Raw genomic sequence first — 25,384 nt, forward strand, 5'->3', positions numbered from 1 at the left:
TCACTAATTCCCATTATATCTAACTTTAACCTATCCATTTCCCTTTTTAAATTTTCTAACCTACTTGCCCGATTAAGGGATCTGACATTCCATGCTCTGATCTGTAGAGTGCCAGTTTTCTTTTTCCTGATAACGACGTCCTCCTGAGTAGTCCCCACCCGGAGATCCGAATGGGAAACTATTTTACCTCCGGAATATTTTATCCAAGAGGACGCCATCATCATTTAATCATACAGTAAAGCTGCATGCCCTTGGGGAAAATTACGGCTGTAGTTTCCCCTTGCTTTCAGCCGTTCACAGTACCAGCACAGCAAGGCCGTTTTGGTTAATGTTGCAAGGCCAGATCAGTCAATCATCCAGACTGTTGCCCCTGCAACTATTGAAAAGGCTGCTGCCCCTCTTCAGGAACCACACGTTTGTCTGGCCTCTCAACAAATACCCCTCCGTTGCAGTTACACCTACGGTACAGCCATCTGTATCGCTGAGGCACAGGAGCCTCCCCACCAACGGCAAGGTCCATGGTTCATAGGGGGAAGAGATTATTATTACTTAGTATATAATGGATATGCTGAGTCACAGATGGACAAAACAATAAGACTTTAAAACACGTAAATTATGGCCAAAAAGGTGGTCATTGGAATTAGACAACATACATACACACACACGCAAATGCAACTCTTGCCATGAGGTAAGGGATTGGAAGCAGTGCTTGCATAGGGATGGACAAGTATATTGTGTTCATTGGACAGTGGTTCATTGGACAGTGGAATACCACTGTTGGAGGGGTGGGAAGGACAGTGGGCAGGACATTTCTAAAATCAGGGCATGACGAGAGGTAGTCAAAATCCTGGCAGAGAATTTAATTCAGTTGCTCCAGTACTGGGGGGGGGGGGGGGGGGGGGGGGGGGTACTGAGTTACGAGGGGAATGCTCCTCTGTGCCAGACAGTAAGACTTTGGAAGGTGGTAGGAGACTGGAAAGATAAGGTACGATTTGTCTGTGTATAATGTTGGGAGAATAATTATGGTCTGTGAAGGCTTTAGTGAGATACTCGGTATGTTTCAAGGAGGACTGCTTGACAGTACAGATGCTACTGCCATGGGTGGCTAGGCTGTAAGGAAGGGACTTCTTGGTATGGAATGGGTGGCAGGTGTTGAAGTGGAGATATTGTTGGTCTGGTGGTTGGTAGGTTTGATGTGGATGGAGGTACTGATGTAGCCATCTTTGAGGAGGATTGCAGCCATGAGGAACCTCTTGTTGACAAGAGGAGGACCAGGTGAAGCAAATGGGGGAGAAGGTGTTGAGGTTCTGGAGGAATGTAGATAGGGTGTCTTGACTCTTGATCCAGATCACAAAGGCATCATCATTGAATCTGAACCAGGTGAGGGGATTTGGGATTCTAGGTGGCCAGAAAGGATCACTGTAGACGGCCGTTGAAAAAGTTGGCATAGAATGGTGTCATGTGGGTGCCCGTTGTCATACTCTGGATTTGTTTGCAGGTGATTCCTTCAAAGGAGAACTAATTGTGGGTGAGGATATAATTAGTCATGACAACCAGGAAGCAGTTTGTAGGTCTGGAATCCATTGGGTGTTGGGGAACGGAGTGTTCAATAGTGGCAAGGCTGTGGGTGTTGGGGATATTAGTGTCAAGCGGGTGGCATCAGTAGGTATTATTAAGGCACCATGTCATAAAGGAACAGGTACTATAGTAGGTTGCAGGTAATAGGCTGATGTTGTTGGTCTATGAGAGAAGAGCTTCTCTCAGTGGAGGCACAGTAACCGACATACTCGGACATCATGGGTGATTGGTTTTATGGACTTTAGGAAGCATATGTAAGGTAGCAGTACAGGAAGAGAGAGGGATGAGGAGAGAGATGGACTCTGGGAAGAGTTCTGGGATGGGTCTAAGGATCTGAGGAGAGACTGGAGATCCTGCTGGATTTCTAGAATGAGGCTATTGTGACAGGGTTTGTAGGTGGATGAATCTGACAGTTGGCAGAGTCCTTCTGCCAGGTAATCCTTGTGGTTCAAAACGACAGTTATTGGACCTCTGTCAGCAGGTAGGATTGTAATGTTGGGATCAGATATTAGAGGGTGAATTGTGGTTCTTTCAGGGATATAAGGTTAGTTTACATGTTGAGTGATTTAGAGAATGATGCTGAGGCAAGGCTCAAGATTAAGAAATTCTGGAAAATTGACAGGGGCTGATTATGTGGCAGTGGATGTGGATCACAGTTGGATGGGGGAGTGAAGAGGCAGGCAGGATTCAACATTGGTATTTGGGTGAGTCTGATTGGTAGGATTGGTGATGAAAAAGGGGTTTTCTGCTGTAGGGGCTGAGAGAAGGAGAGAGAGTTTTTAACAAGTCATACAGAATTAAATCTTGGAGTGGGGCAAAAGGGAGGCATTTGGAATTTTTTGCACTATTTCTGCTGTATTTGCATATTTTTATGCATTTCTATCCTCACGGTTTCTTTCTCCTTCCATCTGCATTAATACAGAAAAGTTTCCTTATCCCTAGCCAGAACCCTGGCCCACACACTGTTCCTGTGTTGTTGCTTAGCCTATGGGCCCCATGGAATCCCCCCAAATGGTCCTACCATCCAATTACCCATCTATGGCTGCAACCCCTCCTCCCACAATGACCACAATCTGTTCAGATTCTACCAGTCCGTAACCCTCACCAAAATAGTCCTGCAAAACCATGTCAATAAGGCCCAAACCTCCTTTCAGTACCTCTTCCCCATCCATAAAATTCTCCTGCTATGCAATCCCAAATTCCTAGATCCCATATAACACACTGAAACATTTGCCCACCAACCACCTCAAAAAACTCTCCAACCCATTCACTTCCTATTCCTGCCTTTGACTATCTCTATCCACCACCTCTATAACAAGCTCCAAACGTCCCCCTCCTCCTTCCCCTTCATAGCTGACAAACTATGCCTCTCAGATCTACTGCATTTACCACATCCTCAAAACCTAACTTCCACTATCATACACAATCCAGACATTAAACAAACCCAAAACACAGTTGTGGATGTTTCCTTTAAGAGCCCAGTCACACTCCTAGATTCAATTGTGCAGGACTTATGTAAGACCTTCTCTCCTTCTCCTGGTCCCTTTAGTGGAAATATTGTTTTACCACCAAAACTACCAGTGAGACTCAACTAAAGACTAATGTTGAACCCTGCCTGACTCAATTCACTCCATCCAACCATGGGTGTGCTACTGCCCCCGAATCACTCCCAGTGAGAATTTCTTAACCTCAAAGCTTGCCTCATCATCATTCACCAAATCCTTCAAAAGGCAAGCTAACCTTGTGTGCATAGAGCGAACTGCAATCCACCACATAAAAACTTGATCTTGCCCCTTACTATCATACCTGCTGACAAAGGCCCCACCATTGTTGTTTTGAACTGCAAGTATTAGCTGGTGGCAGGACTCAACCAGCTGTTGGATTCATCCACCTACAAACCTTGCCACAGTGACCCCATTCCAGAAATCCAGTAGGCTCTCCAGTCTCTCCTCAAATCGTTAGGCCCCATCCCACAACCTTTACCTGGAGCCCATCTCTACCTTCACACATACCATTTCCCACACTCCTATCTTCTGCATGCTTCCTGGGGTGCATAAACCTAACCCCTCGGGACATCCCATTGTGTCCAGTTACTGTACCCCTACTCAGAGAATCTGTGCTGTCCTAGACCAACACCTTCACCTTGTTACACGCAATCTACCCTCCTATATAAAAGATACCAACCATTTCCTCCACTGACTCTCCACAGTTCCTGTTCCTTTACCACATGGTGTCATGTTCATCACTATTGATGCCACCTCCCTATACTCTAACATCCCTAATGCCCATGGCCTCTCCACTGTTGAACACTACATTTCCCACTGCCCAATGGATTCCAAACCTACAGCCTCTTTTCTAGTTGCCATGACTAATTACATCCTCAACAACAGTTAGTTCTTTTTGAAAGCATCACCTACAATCAAATCTGGGGTACTGCATTGGGCACCCGCATGGCACAATCCTATGACCAACTATTCATAGGCCATATGGAGGAATCATTTCTAACCACCCAGAAGACCAACACCTCTCCTGGTACAGATTCACTGATGACATCTTTGTGGTCTGGATCGAGGTTGAGGACACCCTGTCCACATTCCTCCAGAACCTCAACATCTTCTCGATCATGCATTTCACCTGGTCCTCCTCAACCCCACAAGTCATCATCTTTGATGTTGAACTTCGCCTCAAAGATAGCTACATCAGCACCTCTGTCCATATTAAACATACCAACCACCAGCAATACCTTCACTTTGACAGCTGCCACCAATTCCATACCAAGAAGCACCATGCTCACATCCTAGCCACACCACCCAGCACCCCCCAAAGTCCCACCATTTGGCTGCAGAGGTGCATTCCCTTCATGGCTCAGGACCACCCAGTATTGGAGTGACTGAAACACATTCTCCACCTGGGTCTTAGCTACTGCTTGTTGTGCCCTGAAATGAGAAATTTCCTGCCCACTACCCTTCCCACCCCTCCAACAGTGGTATTCCCCCATCCACCAGACATACACAGTATCCTTGTCCATCCCTACACAACCCCTGCTTCCAATCCCTTGCCTAATGTGTCACATACCTGTAATACATCTAGATGCAAGACCTGTCCCATACATCTTCCCTCCACCAACTACTCCAGTCCGACAGCAAGCATAACTTATACCATCAGAGCAGGGCTTCTTGTGAAACCAGTTATGTTATCTGCAAGTTAAGCTTCAACCACTGTGCTGCCTAGTGTGTGAACATGACAGTCAACAAGCTGTCTGTCTGCATGAATGGCCACTGACAAACTGTGGCCAAGAAACAGCTGGGACACCCAGTTGCTGAGCATGCTGCCCAACACAGCGTCCTTCATTTCTGTGACTGCTTCACAGCCCGTGCCATCTGGATCCTTCCTACCAATACCAGCTTTTCTGAACTGCACAGATGGGATCTCCTCTTGCAATACATCCGATGTTACTGTAAACCTCCTGACCTCAGCCTTCATTAATCATTGTCCTTTACTCATGTATCTCCTTGCATGTTCCCATTCCAGTACTACACAGCACTCTGTTCCACCAGTGCACCCACAGTCTTTTTACTTGTCTCCTTCCCCCCCCCCCCCCCCCCCCTCCAAGCCCCATGTCCACTGTCTCTAACCTCCAGACTGCACTTAGCTTAGCTGCCCCTCTCTCTCCCCACCTCATCCCTGTATGCTCCCACAAACAGCACTTAATGATTCCCCACTTGTACCCTACCGTCCCTCCTCCTCCTCCTCCCCGTCCCAGTCCCAGCCACCTCCTTACCATCACCACTGCCGGACAGTGTGGTCGAGCGGTTCTAGACACTTCAGTCTGGAACCGTGCGCCCGCTACGGTCCCAGGTTCGAATTCTGCCTCGTTCATGGATGTGTGTGATGTCCTTAGGTTAGTTAAGTTTAAGTAGTTCTAAGTTCTAGGGGACTGATGAACTCAGATGTTAAGTCCCATAGTGCTCAGAGTCATTTGAACCATTTTTGAACCTTCACCACTCAGATTGCTTCTCCCATCATGCACTGCTGCTCGCAGTGCAGCCTTGGCAGCCAGACTGTGGTCGTGTGTGTGTGTGTGTGTGTGTGTGTGTGTGTGTGTGTGTGTGTATTTCCGATGAAGGTCTGTTTGGTTGAAAGCTTACTTGGTAGAGAATCTTTTTATAGTGCCTATCTGTGACTCAGACCTCCACTGTATGGATTTTCTGATGTATAATTTTATAATTGGCAGTGAAGAAATTCAAAAGTAGGAGAGGTTACTCTTGACTAATTTAAAGAACTGTATGTTGCATATCATTATGTATTTGGTGATTAAACAACAGATTTTAAAATTTTTGTGTCTTTAGGCTAAAATAATGTGACACTGATCTTTCTGCTGGAATGAATTCAGTTTGTGCATGCACTATTAATCAAAATGTAAAATTGATGCTATATACTAGCATTGGCAAAGAAGACTACAGAGTTTCAACTGATCTCACAGGCTACAGAATAGAATCAACAGACAATATTCTTTGCTACTGTAACAAATGCCCAGGAAAATCAGGAGTAGAAACGTACCCCTTACTTCAGTATACAGTGATGTAGATCCTGAGGAAATCACTGAGTGCTGGCATAGGCAGTGGATTCAGACTTCTCAACCTACAGTAATTCTACAGCAGCTGTAAACTAAAGATTATGTTGGTGAATTATTAGAAAGAATTGCAGATCTCTCAATCCATCATTTTGTGTAAGAGCCCCAAACTCAGTACCTGAAGGTGGTGAAAGAAAACTTGAAACTTGGTGAAGTGGTGGCATTTTGCAGAAAAATATTAATTTTTCGTAAGGTGGTGTTCAGGGTTATCACTACAATCAACCAGGCAACTGTTTGTTCTGTTGTTAAATATTTCATCGAATATGTGCAGTTGAAGTGCAAAAGCTTGTGCATTAGAGGCAATAATTTAAAACATGTCATTGCTGCAGTTCATGTATTTGTATGCTGGTTAGTCATTTTCTAAAAAAAGCATGTATGTTTATGAAAAACTGACACAAAAGGTTTTTAATCCTGAACTGCATCACTCTCAGGAAATTAATGAGGTTATTGCAATATCTTAAGGGTTTTGGACTAGCAGACATGTCATGACATCTTGTCCGCTTAGTTTGAAAAGATCAGTGATGCCAATGATTGTTGATTGTGATAATTGTTCATTCCAATTCCCACCAAATAATTGTGTGTTTTCCATTTGTTAATTATGTATATGGTATGGAACAGGTTCTCTACTTTCAAATTAAAAAAGTTACATCCATGTTATGCAATTTCTCCTATTATTTGACTTCCAAAAACTCGCATGCCACTCACAACTACTGCTGCCTTACAACAGCTTACAAGTCACAAACAGCACTGACTTACGAATAACACTGGTCCGTATATACATACATGGCAGTAAGTAATTTTTTTATAGTATTACAATTCCAATTTTTCTTAATTTACAGTGAAAACTAGCTTGTTAAAATTAATTTAAATGTGGCAACATACTCTACTCAGCAGGAATTATTAACAAAATTTAAATAAATTGTTTTGTAAAGAAAAACTCTTTTCTGTGGTAAATATCATAAAATAAATCTCTTTAACAATTAGTGCACAAATATATAAGATACTATTAAAAATAAATTGGTATTTTACTACTTACAATAATATTAACTACAATCCCAGATTCTTATAATTTTATACAACTGAAGCCATTCCATCATATACTAACAGTTATAAATATTATGCTTGTTTACATAATGATCATGTTTTTCTGACATCTAATGAAATTTTGTTGCCATGTTGTATTCTGTAGGTGAATTGTTATTTTCATTTTCATTATACAGTGTTTAGCATAATTTGTAAAACATGGTGTAACTGCAAATATATGTTTATGCAGTGAAGCTACCCTGTATTGAAATGTTAATGAAAGGGCCATATCATATACTTCAGTTGGTGAATCTTGATCTGTCACATTACAGTCTACAGCCATGGCAGTATGCTGCTTGCATCTATGATGACAAATGGTGGTGGGAAATGTGTGTGAGATCTCAACTGAGCATCATCAAGAACTGATAAAGTTCATGTGTCCTTGTGGGCCATCATGTTCTTTCCGGAGCCCATTAAGGAAAAATTCATGCTCAAATGCTGAGCAGCATCTTTTGACAATTCTTGCTACATGTGCTGCTACCTTGATGGCTATTAGTACAATTTTCCAGATGCTGTCATCCAAAATGTGGAAACCATGTTTAATTTATGGGTACCTGATGATCATTCATTGGAGGAGGTGATATATAAATTTGTACTCTAGTCTTCATATAAAAACCAATTTATTTGCCAAGATTACTAAGTTAACACAGTTATTGGATTATTAGTTTCGGTGATATGTATTGCCATCTTCAGATGTATAAAAAGAATATATATCAAAGTTTCAGGCTCACAGTCTCATAAAATATGTAGTAGGGCTGGCATACACAACAGCTCACTAACAAAACACATATACACATAAAACTGGGCAGTTGTAGTTAAACCATACACTGCTTAAACCACCCTGTCACATTGTAATTGTATCATATGTTGTAAAATAAATCTCATAAAATTCCGCTCATATAGATGGACACAAACCAAAGTCAATATATAATACCTCTAATAAAGTTGTAAAACTTAAGTAAAAACATACAATAAGAAAGTCAAGGCATCACAGTGACACGCTAGGATATCGTAATGTATGTACAATTTAGAGTGTGAGTGGCACATTATTTTGGCTGTGATAGAGTAATGAAAACTGTATTAGTAGTAGTATGGAAGCTAGTGCTGATAGGTACCGCCAGATGATGGTCTGCACTGTGTGATGTTACAACTAATGTAACAGGGCTCCACTTTTGTTTAGCATTAGAATTAACAGGAGGACTATGAAATCAAAGTAGCATAAATGAAGTAATCATAATGGCAAAGTTTCCACAAATTGTATGTAAAGGAGACACAGCATGCTGTAAAGTGTCATGGAGGCTGCTTACGCCATCACATGAAAAGGGAAAACACTTTGTGATGTAATGATGATATGATATGGTACATACATTAACAAATTTGTGTGATATAGTATATGTGATGTAATTAACTTAAGAGGAAAGCTACACAGTCCCAACATTTACAGAATTATGAAATAAAATTTGACCTTATTGGTCAGTTTTGCTGCAAGTAAAGGATGACAATTAATAATTGTGTAATAGAAAACTTAAATAAAACCAATACTGTGCAGATAGCAATATAAAATAAAATTCATGTATAAATCATTTTTTAAAGAAAAGCATGTACCAGTATAAAATTACATACAAAACTTACCTTTTATTTATTTATTTATTTAATTTTCATCTTTACATCAAGATGCCATCATTGTACGAGCAAACTTGTAGTTGGTTTATAATCATTAGACATCATTTATGAGAATACATTGTAGGACTATTTGTCAGGGAAGTTAACAAAGTTACACGTATCGGCCAGCTACATTATATAACTGGAGTGATACCTTACTTTTACATTTCCTGAATCAGTTGGTATGAACAGCAGTTTTTTATTTATTTTATTTTTTACTTAATATTCATCTTATATCTGTAATGCACTTATGGGTTTATAAAGTACATATATATCAGTACCATGCATTATGAATATTTTGCTTTTGTTATAGTCATAAGTTCTGTGACACATGCAATGTAAGAATCTTTTATTAGTACTTAGGTGTAACATAGATCACAAGATTACCTTCCTGTAGCATGCTGACAATTTTGACTAAATTGGAAAGACACTTCTGAGCTGGAGCCTTGGTCCTATATTAAATCCTAAGAGATTACTAAAGATAAAGCTGAACTTCTGTGAAAAATGGAGAAATTGCTTTCATACTTGAGGAAATCGTACGTCACTGTCATCCATAAAATAATGTAAACTTTCTAAGTAAAAAGGAAATAAACACTGAAGTATACAAAGCTGTATGTGCAACTTATGGTTACCTTAACTTGGCTACTAATCTTTTGGTTCTACATCTACATGGATATTATGCAAGCCACTATATGGAGCATAAGAATACCCTGTACCTCTACTAGTCAGTTGTTTTCCTGTACCATTCACAAGTAGAACAAGTGTAAAACAACTGACTGTGTGCCTCTGTATGAGCCCTAATTTCTCGTATCTTATCTTTGTGGTCCTTACGTGCCATGTTGGCAGCAGTAAAATCGTGTGGCAGGCAATTTCAAATGCCAGTTCTCTAAATTTTCTCAATAGTGTTTCTCGAAAAGAATGTCACCTTCTCTCCAGAAATACCCATTTAAGTTCCTGAAACATCTCTGTAACACTTACATGTTGTTTGAACCTACTGGTAACAAATCTAGCACCCCGCCTGTAAATTGCTTCAATGTTTTCCTGATGAACACTCACTGTCGAGGAAAACACACGGGGTTCTATTACTTAAGAAGTCTTTGAGACAGTCACATATCTGTGAACTTATTGCACTTGCTTCTACCTTCATTAACAGCCTGCAATGGGGCACCGTGTCAAAAGCTCCATGGGTATAAAGAAATATGGAACCTGCTTGTTGCCCTTCATCGCTAGTTCACAGTATATCATGTGAGAAAAGGGCAAGCTGAGTTTTGCACATGCAGTGCTTTCTAAAACCATGCTGATTTGTGGATATAAACTTCTCAATCTCGAGAGTTTATTATATTCAAACTTAGAATATGTTCAAGGATTCTGCAGCAAACTGATGTTAGGGATCTTCATCTGTAATTTTGCGGGCCTGTTCTTTTATCCAGGCACTTAGAACTTTGTGCAGGGTAAGAGACTACAATAAATGCAGGCTCAGGCTAGGTAAGGGGCCAATGCTGTAGAGTACTCTTTGTAAAACTGAATTGGGATTCCACCTGGACCTGGTGATTTATTTGCTTTCAAATCTTTCAGTTGTTTCTCTATGCCAGGGATGCTTATCATTATGTCATCCATAGGGGAGTCTGTCCGATGAACAAATGATGGTATGTTTGCATGATTCTCCTGTGTTAATGATTTCTTGAGTGTGAAGTTTAAAACTTTGGTTTTTGTTTTGCTGTCATCAACTGGCACACCAGACTGGTCAACAAGGGATTGAGTGGAAGCCTTATTTACAATTACTCATATCCTTTGTAATAAGATTGATACTGTAACTGTAGCTATAAAAATTCTTGTCCCAGTGCACTGTTATAATTTATCTCAAGGTCTAGGTCAGAATACTCAAGCTACATTGACTGTTACTACATAGCGAACAAAATAATAATAAAGACCTTCCAAAGACATCAAAGTGGTAAGGCACTTGTAACCATCGGGCCATAGGCTTTGCCAGGAACATCACACAAAGTAGCACAGTGTAGCCTGAGGACTAAGTCAGACCCACTCTGAGGACCAGGTCATAAATAGCCTCCAGAAAATGATAAAAGTGAACACCCAGAAAACTTGTAGAACATTGTTTCCATATTTTTTAAAAAAATGTACAGTATGTAAATGGTTGTAGGCACACTCTGTGTGGCAAGAAAATCAAATTCTGAAGTGTATAATACTCATCATACATAGCCTTTGGTATGATTAACTCAGTTCGCAATCTTTTCATTACTGAAACTTGCCCCTAGTTGTTGCAATACAATTGGTACTGGAACTAATTACAAGAACCTTTGGCTCTCTTTACTTTTACAGTGTAGCTCAAGGCCTAGGTCAAAATGTTTAATACCAGAATTGTATTTTATGTAGCTATCCTACATTGTGTAGGGGCTTGTACCCTTTTATGTGATCATTAATTGTCACCTTCACTTGCTGCGAAACCAACCGTTAAAGTCAAATTCTATTTTTGTAAATGTTGACAGCATAGCTTTCCTGTAAAGAATATTACATTAGATATTGTTAATGTTGGCAAATATGTTGACTTTCAGAAGAAAACTACATTGCATATTTAATTTGTTGTGATATCTAGTTTCTGTTTGTATTTCAGCCTGGGAGGCTGGGATCTAATAAGATACCAATCATAGCTTGGGATTCTCAGCTAAGATGAGGGCTTGAAAATCTGAGCAAGTGCCCCTCTCATCGATGGACTTGCCTGGGTATTAGGTGTGGCCCCTTGGTGATGTGGACACCAAGTTAGTAGTGGCCAAAGCCACTATGGACCAACAATGTTTATTTTTCATTCACCCGATTAGCTAAATTTTGAACTCATGAAAGCATTGTGGCAGGTATTACCCTGTCATTTAAAGGCTATTTTCAAAGTGACCACAAGAAACAAAAAGTGAACTCTTTCAAATGGTAGTTAACTTTAAAAAGTTGAATGTGTTGGTTTCGTGTATAGGGCTTCAAAAAAGTGGTAAAATTTTGTGCAGAATTTTTTGGAATCTTGTTTACCTTCAAACATAACTTAAGTAATCGTTACATGTAGGATTTGGTGACTTTGCTAATCATAGGGTACTTTACATCCTTACAAAAGGAAGCCTTCCTGAAGTTTTTTGTGTAGTAAAAATTACTGCTGAAACTTTGGAAAATGTTTGATCTGATGAATTTTTTCTCAGCCTTGATACAATTTTTAAGCTGTTTACTACACTTAGTAGTGAGTTGGTGCAGCAAGTTTCAACAGTAATGACACTATTCTGCGAAGTAGGCCTAATCTTTAGACAAAATGACAAAAAATTTGGAATGTTGCACATGATGTTTTGGCTAGCTCCACTAGAGTGACTGAACCACTTCAAGTATTGCATGTCAAGAGAAGAAAAATTGTGTGAGCAAAAAATTTGGAATTTAAATATCACATTATAATAATATCCAGTTAGGTATGGAGAGGCTAGACCAGTGGCTTGGAACTACCTGTTTGTAGTTTTCCCCTCGTGCATTTGTTACTTTTATTCAGCCGTTGTGAAGATACAGAATTCTGTATTTAATCTAGATCGACGACATAACTCGGTTGTTTATTTCCTGAGTTCAATTCTCGATTTTATTCTACAGCTTCGCGTCGTTTTCAGGGCGAATGGGGCAAATTTGCGGAAGGAAGATCGCCCAAGGCGCCAAAACTTGATACCAACTTGCCAGGCAGTGCAAAGACTTCTTTGCCAACGGATATATGATACTGATTTCACCATGCAAACATCCCATAGTTCACTATTGTGTCTGTTAAAATAAAAATAGGAATTGGCGCATTTTTTAATTATTATATACCAGTGTTAAGGTGGCAGAAGAAAGCGGATTGTGGTGCCTTTTCAAACTAGAAAGTATATTTGTTGAATTAGCACCCTCAAATCGCCACAGGCGCATAGAAAACTGCTACAGATAGTGCAGAATGTAGATATAAGTGACGAAATACCGTACATTATTATAGATTTCATTAAAGGAAAAAAATGAACATATTTTATTTGTAGATCAGCGTGAAGCGCATCGAGGCGTGTAGGCTACATTTCAAGTGCTATACTTGAAATTGGTATTCTTGTTGTTCATTTCGTCGAATGGACGAGGAAAGAATGCTTACAGTACACTTGCGCTGGTTACAATTCATTCAGTGAGTTTTTGGTTCGCAGATTAGTCATTGGAAATAGATTTTTCGAAACTTGTTACTAGATTTTCACTAACTTTTTGAACATTTATCAGTTCAGATTTTCAAACGTTACCGTTACACTCTCCCGCGAATTGAACAAACTAGTGACCATTCATGTGGAGACTGTAGCCTACGTGTTGAGATGAACCATTGCAGTTTCGTTTCACTGCCGGTATTTGTTGCAGTTTTCTTATGGATCACGTGTTTGATTTGGAATGTTGTTCTGAGTGACATATTCTGGCCTCAGCTATTCGTACCGTTTGTATTGGAGGCCATGTGGTCTCGACTCCTGACGGTGGGCCCATCAGTTCATAGTGCTAGAGATTAATCGTCGTTTACTTTTAGAGATGTTAGTCAGCTCCATCCCAGTTGATGAATTTTGGAGACGAGTGGTACGTAAATATTTTGCTTCCATATAATTATTTGTTATAATCGTTCATTTGACACAGTGCTTATGATGCTCGATTGGTACAAAAAAAAGGAAGTTCCGGTTCTGTGACCTTCGTGCTTTTAATTTAGCTATCTTAAAAAATTATTTTCATCAGTGGTCCCGGTACGATGTACCCTCACAAATGAGGCACTGGACCTGTATACCATAAACTTAGCGAGATTCGTAGTTGTTTTCTTCGTACTGTATTTCACTGGTAGTCGTCTTTATGAAGGAATTACTAACGTTTATTTGCAGAGAACGCAGTTATATTAATTTTGTTCAATCAGTGGTAGTAAGTTGAGTTATCCTACGCCATTGCACAGTCCTAATTATGCAATTTTTAAAACTTTTTTTACGTATCTACGCCATTTTCGTCTGGTTTCTTACATGCATACTTTTCGCCTTTGCGTGCGTTTAATAGTATTATGACTTGTTTTCGACGATGGGATACAACCAGCTTTGAGAACCATTCGTTTATTGTTTCCGCTTTGATGTAATCTGAATTTTTCTGCACTTTAATAACGAAATCTGCCTAATTTGATATCGACCCACATATTTTTCTTGATCAATTGGGACCGATATCCCGTTAGAAGTTCTAGGCTGATGTTTGAACAAGCAGTTCCTCATGACAATTTTAATCAGTCGTGAAGCCTCACCTGAACTATTATGGGCATTGAATCAATTTGATAGAATTATCCAAGTTACCGTTTTCGTGGCATGACTTAACTATTACATCAAAGTTGCATCCTCAAATTAGAACCATGACTATCTCATGCTACGCAATAGAAGCAACACACTACCTTAGATCCTTCATAGACATCCAGATTGGTTTCAGTAATTCATATGGCATCCATAACATACACTGGTATCTGTAAATCAGAAACAAAAATGAACTGATTCAGATTTACAAAATAAATCAGTTTGACATAGGCCTGCCTCAAGCAACGACAGTGCATTCTATAGTTACCTTAAACAGGACATAGTTATGTGTGTCGCTATTAATTATTTAATCTATGAGCTTCATAGGATGTTAAGAGTTCATCTAGAAAATTGGCTATTGGCATGGCAAGGGTCTAAGAGGGTAACAGCAACATGACACACGATAACAGAAAAAAGATAAAGTGTGAGATTTGAGGTTAGCCGAGTTGACTATTGCACGAAATACTGAATTGCATTTATTTACAAAGCTGTGCTCTATTGGTTTACCTGATATTGTCATGTAGGTTTAATGCAGCTCCTGTAGTACAGAGATGCACTTGACAGTATAAAATAGTAGCCAGCAGAAGTCATGTCCAGAATTGAAGTTGGATCCTAGCTTTGATTTCCATCTCATGAGATGCGTCCTCTCTAAAGATTACCTCCAGATATTTAAAATTATGAACCCTTTTGTAGGGTTGGGTCCCAATTACCAGAGGCTGATGTGAATTAAATGCAACGTGGCAGTTTTTTAGTCAATGTGGGAGACACATTGAAGAGAAACTATTATTGGAAAATTATACAGTAATGGTTCTGTCTGTATTCTTGGCCTGTACCATGAAGAGAGAGAAAAGTAGAATAATGTGTCATTAATACAGATAATAGTGCATAGTAACGTAATAGGAAAACAAATGCTGGTGATCTGTTAGCAGAGTGAACATCATTGGAACTTTATGTGAAGGATATTTCGAGTTGGGCTGTTCTTCTGCTGTAAGTAGCTTCCCAAAAAAAAAGTTCTGGGTAGAATCTAGTTGCATCACTTTGTCTAAGTTCTTCATGAACCTATTGACGCATCTCAAAAACTGTTGCTGAATCTGTGTTTCTGTTAAGTATGAAAGTAATAAAGTGATGAGCAGAAGGTGGTCCTGAGGTGTGAAGAGGACATTCGTGTGAAAAGGATATCCATGTCGATGGAGCACAAGATATCCATAGGTAGACAGCAAGCCAAGACCTGTTGAAAAAATATTAGTGGTGATTGCTACTATCGGTTTGTCAGAAATGAAATAACTTGCGAGTATGCTGTGATTACAACTATACTTTCAGCAAACAGATAAAATGTGTTATAAAAATATTAGAGGTCTTCCAACATTGGATTTCTGCTTTCAGTATTGCACACTTTTTGCCACTAACAACTGCCACATTCATCACTATATCATCCAAATTCTGACTGAAAACTCTTATAAATTGTAGCTGCCCACAGTGTAGGCAGCTTTTGTGGTCTACTTACTTTACACAGTCAGGCCCAGAGGACTGTATGCAGCATCAACACTCCTTTATTTTATTTATTTACACTTCTAGTTCTGTAGGACCAAATTGAGGAGCAAATCTCCAATCCAAAGACATGGAACGTGTCAGTACATGAAATTACAACATAAAAGTAATAAACAATAAAAGATAATATGTTTATGAACCGAAAAAAAGTCAAACCATAAGTTCAAGTAAACATAATCAACAATATAGCATAAGAATCAGCTTGATTTTTCAAGGACCTCCTCAACAGAATAGGAGGAGTGACCCATGAGAAAACTCTTCAGTTTTGATTTGAAAGCATTTGGATTACTACGTAGATTTTTGAATGATTGTGATAGCGTATTGAAAATGGATGCAGCAGTATACTGCACACCTTTCTGCACAAGAGTTAAAGAAGTGCAACCCAAATGCAGATTGGATTTCTACTGAGTATTATCTGAGTGAAAGCCAATTCTTGGGAATAAGCTGATATTGTTATCAAGAAAGGACAGTAAAGAATATATATATTTGAGTGGCCAATATCAAAATACCCAGACAAGTGAACAGAGGTCAACAAGAGGTTCGTGAACTTACAACACTTATGGCCCGACCTGCTCATTTCTGAGCCAAAAATATCCTTTTAGAATGGGAAGAGTTACACCAATATATAACATTAAAAGACGTAAGCGAATGAAAATAAGCAAACTAGACTAATTTTCATGTTGAGCGCTCGCTCACTTCAGGTGCCGTTCAAATAGTAAAATCATATCCATGAGAGAGTCCTTAGTCGTCAGTGATTTGATTATGACTCAATCTCCCCCTTGTCACTATCACAGAAGAGTATTTCAGACATCAATCTCGGAAAAGCATTTGCCAAGAGAGTTATACGATTCTCTGTAGAAACTAAATTTTCATTTAATTCACCAGCAATGCTCAGAAAATGATTGTTAAATACTGTACATACATCTGACTTATCGGTAACAAAATTTTTTTACTAAATCTCTCTTTATATCATCGACCTTGTGCTGCTGTCGACACACTTCCTTCACAACTGAGCATGTTGTTTTATTTTATCCTGTGAATTAGCTGTTCTGTTTGCCTTTCACATACTTTTTCCTTTGTAATAACATTTTTAAGCACCTTAAAATACTGTTTGAAATGGGCTACTGTAATTTGATTGTGACTACTTCTAACATTTTGATACAATTTCCGCTTTGTTGTACATTATATCCTTATCCCACTAGTCAGCCACACAGGCTGCCTTTTACTGTTAGTACCCCATTCAGAACCACCGGAATCTGTTTCCTGTCTTCTGTCACTAATCATCCTGTATGTTGATCCACAGCAGGTCCTTGTGGATTCCACCTCTCCACATTTTCTGTTATCTTCTTAATGGTAATCTACCACAGTGAGCAAAATGGATTTCAAAGGCCATTGGTGTTTATCCACCTGAGTGATACGTGCTGTCCACTCAAGCCACTTGCTTCTCATAATGCATGCTCTGTTGTAATATCATCCAGCTTACAATTATGTCTTACCCACTGTGCTTCAGTGATCTCATCTTGTATCAGACCATAGATCTTCCTTAAAATTTTCTCCTCAAAAACAAGTAGATTATTTAAATAATCTTATGGTTTTTGCAACCATATAGCCCAACAGGACAGAACAGGATTTTGTACACCTTGAGTTTGAAATTCCTTGAGAGACCATGTGATTTTTAACTGACTCAGACTGAAGTATGATCGGCTTGCCACTTGGATCCTTGCTTTGATTTCTACCTCACAAAATTACCCCCATATATGTAGAATTATGAACCCTTTTGTAGGATTGGGTTCCAACTAACAGAGGCTGAAGTGGAACTCTTGAATAGATATAAGTCACGTGCTATTAGGTCTTTGATTCACTCATAGAATGACAGCTCCAAGGTGTCTCTTGTCCTTAGATCTGGACAACAGAGCGATATCACGGGCAGATGCAAAATGAGTGATTTTCTCACTCTTTACTTCCATCTCCTTGAAATTCTTATGGCAAGCTTCCCTCATTATCTTTTCAAGCACCAGGTTGGACAATATCTCCTTGTCTCAACCCTGTGTTTATGTAAAAGCTCTCACAGAGGAGTGACTTGTTTCCCAAGCTTCATTCTTCCTTTTAATCAGTGAGGCAAACACAAACTAAACTGAATCTTCTCTGTAAGTTGTCACTGTACATAGACGTTGTCTGCAGTTGAATGGCCCTTTCTTAACCCCCCCTAGTATTTACCAATCACTTATTCTGCAAATGGCTGGATTCTATCCAATATACAATTGGACAAGATCTCGAGCAGAAGTTCAGAAGTTTCAATTCCTCTGTAGTTGGTGTAGTCCATTTTGTCACCTCCTTGTGCATATGATAGATGACTGATGTCTTCCAATCTTCTGCAATCTCCTTCAAAATTCAAATTCACTTGCTTATTTGGTGACTTTTCTTGTGGAGTATCTTCCCTCCAGCTTGAATGAGCCTGGATTTCATCATCTTTTCAACTTCCTTTCTTCTTCAGCTTCACTGTCTGATTCTTTATTCCTTCCAGTGTAGATGGCAGATAATTCAAGTCTACAAATTTAAGAGACTGAAATTCCAAAAGATCTTTATGTTCCTCACAGTTGAGGAGCTCCTTGAATCATTGTTTTCATCTCTCATCAGTGTCAAACTCATCGTTGTATAAGATTTCATTATTGTCCTTGAGGAATTGGCTCTGGTACTCCTTCTTAAAGAAGTTAACTTATGACACGTCCGTAGCAACTCTTTTCCTAAGCAATGTTGTTGAGTCTCCTCTATCACTCCTTTGAAGTTAATTCTCCTTGCTCTCCTCAGGGTTGCTTGAGTAGTTCTCTGTACATCTTCAAACTGTGCATTCCCTTTTGCAAAATTTCTACCTCATAGCCAGCTCTCCTTGGCTTTTTTTTTTTTTCTTGGAAAATGTGTTAATGCATTCATCTCCAAACCAAATCATCTTGCTTCTGATCCACTACTTGATGACTGCATTTGCCACCTCATTTACAGCATCCTTGACCTCTTTGCTCACTTCTGGGTTCTTTTGTGCATATTCTTCCTGCAGAATTTCAAACCAATTGCTGAGCTAGACTTAAGTTTCTGTCTATTTGTAGAATTTTTGAGCAATCGATGTTGTAGCGTACTACTTTCTCGGGATTGTTTCTGACGCTGATTATTGGTTGTACTTGTAGCCGGCATTGTACTAGGAAGTGATTACTCCCACACTCTGCACACTGTGCTGTCTTTATCCATCACACAGTTCTTTGCTTTGATGTCACTTGCAATGTGACCTAGGAGTTTTATTAGGTTGCTGGACTTCAAAATTCTGACAGTTTGTTGTTGCATTAGTGATTGGCTCTTATTAGTCTGAAGAATTGGTCAGTGGACAGTTTCATTTCCCCTCAAATTGTGCAAATTGTTTCTGAGGGTAGATGTCTTTGAGAGAAATCAAAGAGGGCCAATTCTAGTGACCAAGACGATAAAACCGATAGCATTCAGGAGTTCCAGTAGTAGCATTTACTACCTGTAGCCTGCTGACATGAGGCAGTGCCGCTGACTTCTGGAAAGTAAAGGAAGAATAAATTATTGATGATCCTAAAATGACTCATTGTAATTTTCATATCATTGTTTCACAATGATAAGAAAACAGTTATTTAAAAATATAGCCCCAAGGGCCTGAGAGGGAAGCAGAAGTTGAGGAGGGAGTGAGGCAGAGTTGAAGCATATCCCCAATGTCGTTCAGTCTGTAAGCATTAAAGAACACCAAAGAAGAATTTGGAGAAGGAATTAAAATTCAGGGATCAGAAATGAAAACTTTTAAATTTGCTGATGGCATTATAATTCTGTGAGAAACAGGGCAGTTGAAGAAATAGACAGTGCCCTGAAGGGAGGATAGAAGATGAATATCAACAAAAGCAAAACAAGGGTGATAGCGAAAGCAGAGGCAATGGCAATGAATGTGTTTCTGGAGAAAAGAAATTTTTTAACAGCGAATAGAAATTTAAGTGTTAGAAATTCTTTTCTGATGGTATTTGTCTCCATTCCAGCCTTGTATGGAAATGAATCGTGGATGGTAACCAATTCAGACAAGAAGAGAATAGAAGCTTTTGAAATGTGGTGATACAGTAGAATGGTGAAGATTTGATGAGTAGGTCATGTAACTAATGAATTAGTACTCAACAGAATTGAGAAGAAAAGAAATTTGTAACATGTTGTTGTTGTTGTTGTTGTTGTTGTTGTTGTTGTTGTCTTCAGTCCAGAGACTGGTTAGATGCACCTCTCCTTGCTTTCTTTATCCTGTGCAAGCTTCTTCATCTCCCAGTACCTACTGCAACCTACATCCTTCTGAATCTGTTTAGTATATTCATCTCTTGGTCTCCCTCTACGATTTTTACCCTCCACACTGCCCTCCAATACTAAATGGGTGATCCCTTGATGCCTCAGAATATGTCCTACCAAGCGATTCCTTCCACTAGTCAAGTTTTGCCACAAATTTCTCTTCTCCCCAATTCTGTTCAATAGCTCCTCCTTAGTTATGAGATCTACCTATCTTATCTTCAGCATTCTTCTGTAGCACCACATTTCGAAAGCATCTATTCTCTTCTTGTCTAAGCTATTTATTCTCCACGTTTCACTTCCATACATGGCTACACTCCATACAAATACTTTCAGAAACAACTTCCTGACATTCAAATTTACACTCAATGTTAACATATTTCTCTCCTTCAGAAATGCTTTCCTTGCCATTGCCAGTCTACATTTTATATCCTCTCTACTTCAACCATCATCAGTTATTTTGCTCCCCAAATAGCAAAACTCCTTTACTACCTTAAACGTCTCATTTCCTAATCTGATTCCCTCAGCATCACCCAACATAATTCGACTACATTCCATTATCCTCGTTTTGCTTTTGTTGATGTTCATCTCATATCCTTTTTTCAAGACACTGTCCATTCCATTCAACTGCTCTTTCAAGTTTCAAGTCCTTTGCTGTCTCTGACAGAATTACAATGTCATTGGTGAACTTCAAATTTTTTATTTCTTCTGCATGGATTTAAATTCCTACTCTCAATTTTTCTTTTGTTTTCTTCAGTGCTTGCTAATATACAGATTGAATAACATCGAGGATAGGCTACAACCCTGTCTCACTCCCTTCCCAACCACTGCTTCCATTTCATGCCGCTCCACATTTCTAATTGCCATCTGGTTTCTGTACAAATTGCAGATAGCCTTTCACTCCCTGTATTTTACCCCTGGCAACTTAAGAATTTGAAAGAGAGTATTCCAGTCAACATTGTCAAAAGTTTACTCTAAGTCTACAAATGCTATAAATGTATGTTTGCCTGTACTTAATCTATTTTATAAGATAAGTCGTAGGGTCAGTATTGCCTCACGTGTTCCAATATCTCTACGGGATCCAAATTGATCTTGCCTGAGGTCGGCTTCTACCAGTTTTTCAATTCGTCTGTAAAGAATTCGCGTTAGTATTTTGCAGCTGTGGCTTATTAAACTGATAGTTCGGTAATTTTCACATCGGTCGACACCTGCTTTCTTTTGGATTGGAGTTGTTATATTCTTCTTGAAGTCTGAGGGAATTTCGCCTGTTTCATACATCTTGCTCACCAGATGGTAGAGTTTTGTCAGGACTGGCTCTCCCAAGGCTGTCAGTAGTTCTAATGGAATATTGTCTACTCCCGGGGCCTTGTTTCAACTTAGGTCTTTCAGTGCTCTGTCAAACACTTCACGCAGTATCATATCTACCATTTCATCTTCATCTACATCCTCTTCCATTTCCATAATATTGTCCTCAAGTACATCGCCCCTGTATAGACCCTCTATATACTCCTTCCACCTTTCTGCTTTCCCTTCTTTGCTTAGGACTGGGTTTCCATCTGAGCTCTTGATATTCATAAAAGTGGTTCGCTTTTCTCCAAAGGTCTCTTTAATTTTCCTTTAGGTAGTATCAATCTTACCCTTCGTGCGATTAGCCTCTACATCCTAACATTTGTCCTCTAGCCATCCCTGCTTAGCCATTTTGCACTTCCTGTCGATCTCATTTTTGAGACGTTTGTATTCCTTTTTGCCTGCTTTACTTACTGCATTTTTGTATTTTCTTCTTTGATCAATTAAATACAGTATCTCTTCTGTTATCCAAGGATTTCTACTAGCCTTCGTCTTTTTACCTACTTGATCCTCTGCTGCTTTCACTATTTCATTCCTCAAAGCTACCCATTTTTCTTCTACTGTATTTCTTTCCCCCATTCCTGTCAATTGTTCCCTTATGCGCTGCCTGTAACTCTGTACAACCTCTGGTTCTTTCAGTTTATCCAGGTCCCATCGCCTTACATTCCCACCTTTTTGCAGTTTCTTCAGTTTTAATCTACAATTCATAACCGATAGATTGTGGTCAGAGCCCACATCTGCCCCTGGAAATGTCTTACAATTTAAAACCTGGTTCCTAAATCTCTGTCTTACCATTATGTAATCTATCTGAAACCTTTTAGTATCTTCAGGGTTCTTCCATGCATACAACCTTCTTTCATGATTCTTGAACCAAGTGTTAGCTATGATTAAGTTATGCTCTGTGCAAAATTCTACCAGGCGGCTTCCTCTTTCATTTCTTAGCCCCAATCCATATTCACCTACTACGTTTCCTTCTCTTCCTTTACCTACTGTCGAATTCCAGTCACCCATGACTATTAAATTTTTGTCTCTCTTCACTACCTGAATAATTTCTTTTATCACACCATACATTTCATCAATTTCTTTATCCTCTGCAGAACTAATTGGCATATAAACTTGTACTTCTGTAGTAGGTGTTGGCTTCGTGTCTGTCTTGGCCACAATAATGGGTTCACTATGCTGTTTGTAGTAGTTACCCGCACTCCTGTTTTTTTATTCATTATTAAAGCTACTCCTGCATTACCCCTATTTGATTTTGTATTTATAACCCTGTATTCACCTGACCAAAAGTCTTGTTCATCCTGCCACCGAACTTCACTAATTCCCGCTATATCTAACTTTAACCTATCCATTTCCCTTTTTAAATTTTCTAACCTACCTGCCCGATTAAGGGATCTGACATTCCACGCTCTGACCTATAGAATGCCAGTTTTCTTTTCCCTGATAACAACATCCTGAGCAGTCCCAACCCGGAGATCCAAATGGGGGACTATTTTACCTCCAGAATATTGTATCCAATAGGACGCCATCATCATTTAATCATACAGTAAAGCTGCATGCCCTCGGGAAAAATTACGGCTGTAGTTTCCCCTTGCTTTCAGCCATTTGCAGTACCAGCACGGCAAGGCTTTTTTGGTTAGTGTTACAAGGCCAGATCAGTCAATCATCCAGACTGTTGCCCTTGCAACTACTGAAAAGGCTGCTGCCCCTCTTCAGGAACCACACGTTTGTCTGGCCTCTCAGCAGATACCCCTCCGTTGTGGTTGCACCTACAGTATGGCTATCAGTGTCGTTGACGCACCCAAGCGTCCCCAGCAACGGCAAGGTCCATGGTTCATGGGCATGGAGGCGGGTGGGGGGTGGGGGGGAATGAAGTAGGAGAGGTAAAAATTGTAGAGAGAGACCAATAGACAAATACAGTAAGCAGGGTCAAATGGCTGTTAGTTGTAGTACTTATTTGGCGATGAAGCAATTTCCGCTGGATAAAGTAGTGTGCAGAACATCAAACAAGTATTTATGCTGAAGACAACAACAACAACAACAAAAGCAAGAGCCCCAATTTAATTTATTTTTATTCCATTAAACATAAATTGGATGTGAAAAACTAAGCAAAGTTGGAAAGGAAATGATTCAAAATTTCAATTGCCACTGCAAGAGCACTGATGTTGCTTAAACAGCTGCTGGAGTGCTTGCGCCAAAAGCCAGTCAGTTCATGCCAGTTGTGAGTAAGAAGGCTAACATGCAACATTATGATTTACTGTGTTATTGAGTTGAGAGGAATTGAGTCAACAATTCCAAGCACAGCATTTTTTCCTTTGATTCAGCATTGAACCACCAACTAGGGTAAGCATAACCATTGGTTTAATCAGTAGCAACACATTGTATGTTTCTGCAAAGTATGAAAAACAGGCTGACCACATGTGTCAGATGAAGACGTGAGATAGATTAAAGAAAGTTTTGTGCATAGTCCAGGTAAGTTAGCCCATTGAGGACTAAAAATACCTTAGCCAACTGTTTGGTGCAGTTTGAGATGCTGCTTGCTGTACAAGCCCTACCATTTGCTACTTGTGAAAGCTCTTGTTGAATATGGGAAAGAAAAGCATGTTGAATTTTTTGTGGTGACATGGCAAGAAAAATGCTTGATTTGTAGCAGCGAGTCTGCATGTTGTCATAGTAACTTTGCCTTGGCTCTTAGGTTCTACCAACTGCAATCTCCTGAACTCATGCCCTGTGACACTCTCCTGTGAAACTTTGTAAAAGAGACAGCTTGGTTCCTCTTTTATCAACTTTTCTGACTGAACTGTGGATCTGATCACTGCTGTGGTGCATTCGGTAACACAAGAGACAATTCTTCACATGTGAAACAAGTTTAGTTCCCACTTAAATGTTTTTTGAGCTGTAGATGAGCACATTGAATGTTTAGAACCTGTTGTAGGAAAATTAAACACCTACAGGCATCCTTAAGATGTCATTTATTGTGTAGCTACCAGTTTCTACACTTATCACCTTCAGGCCTTAGTTGATACTGAACAGGTTAACACGATCCGTGTGTACAATGCATCAGTGGCCAACCTAAACGGTTTACATTGACTATCTGTGACTGTGATGTCGTCTCTCCAACCATCAACTGTTTGACAGCATCATACAGCAGCATGCAATGCATCAGTGACCAACATAACTGATTCATGCATACTATCTGTAATTGTGATGTCATCTCTCTAACCATCAACTGTTTGACAGTTGATGGTCGGAGAGATGACATTGCAGTTACAGATAGTCTTCGAAAACTGGTTGTGTTGACCACTGACGCATTGTGTATATGGATCGTGATAACACCTTCAGCATCAACTAAGTCCTGAAGATGGTCCATTGAAGTGTTAGAACTGGTAGCCACACAATAGAAGACATCTTAAGGATGGATGTAGGTGTTTCATTTTCTTACAGTAGTGGTGAATGGATGTAGTCCCCTATACCTCCAGCCACAAGGATGGACACACAAAAAATATTTATAACCAGTGCTTGTAAACATCAAAACTTCCGGTTTCCGTCTGTAGAATACTCATATCAAATTTATATTTCGTGTAATGAAATTTAGTTAATTTGGGGCCATTTTTAATAACCTTGAATGATAATAATAATAATTTAGTATGAATGCAATAAGAAATTGTTGTATTGTAAATAAGCATTTGTTTGCTATGAGTAATATGCATATAGAAAGGTTGCTACATGAGGCCTTTTACACAGTGTCTGAGAGAGAATGTCTCTACAAACTTCCCTTGCTGTAGAGCAGGAGGTGCAGTGTGTGTCAGGATACCAACTTCAGAATTTTTATTCTTGCAAAAGAGGTCCATGTGGACAAATGTGGTGGTAC

The 25,384-nt window shown here is 39.5% G+C and overlaps 1 protein-coding gene across 10 annotated transcripts in view; it reads left to right on the plus strand.

Moving 5' to 3' along the window:
* Positions 1-25,384, plus strand: part of LOC126268079 (uncharacterized) — a 422,439-nt gene that overhangs the window by 95,919 nt on the left and 301,136 nt on the right. The window contains exon 1 of one of the 10 annotated variants that reach the window (XM_049973543.1): positions 13,070-13,558. The exons of the other annotated variants lie outside the window; for them this stretch is intronic. Coding sequence (XP_049829500.1) covers positions 13,514-13,558 — 45 coding nt within the window. The 5' untranslated portion in view covers positions 13,070-13,513. Of the gene's footprint in view, positions 1-13,069; positions 13,559-25,384 lie in introns of those variants that run through there. 10 annotated transcript variants of the gene reach the window in all.

The sequence above is a fragment of the Schistocerca gregaria genome, chromosome 4, assembly GCF_023897955.1.
Source record: "Schistocerca gregaria isolate iqSchGreg1 chromosome 4, iqSchGreg1.2, whole genome shotgun sequence".
NCBI lineage: Eukaryota > Metazoa > Arthropoda > Insecta > Orthoptera > Acrididae > Schistocerca > Schistocerca gregaria.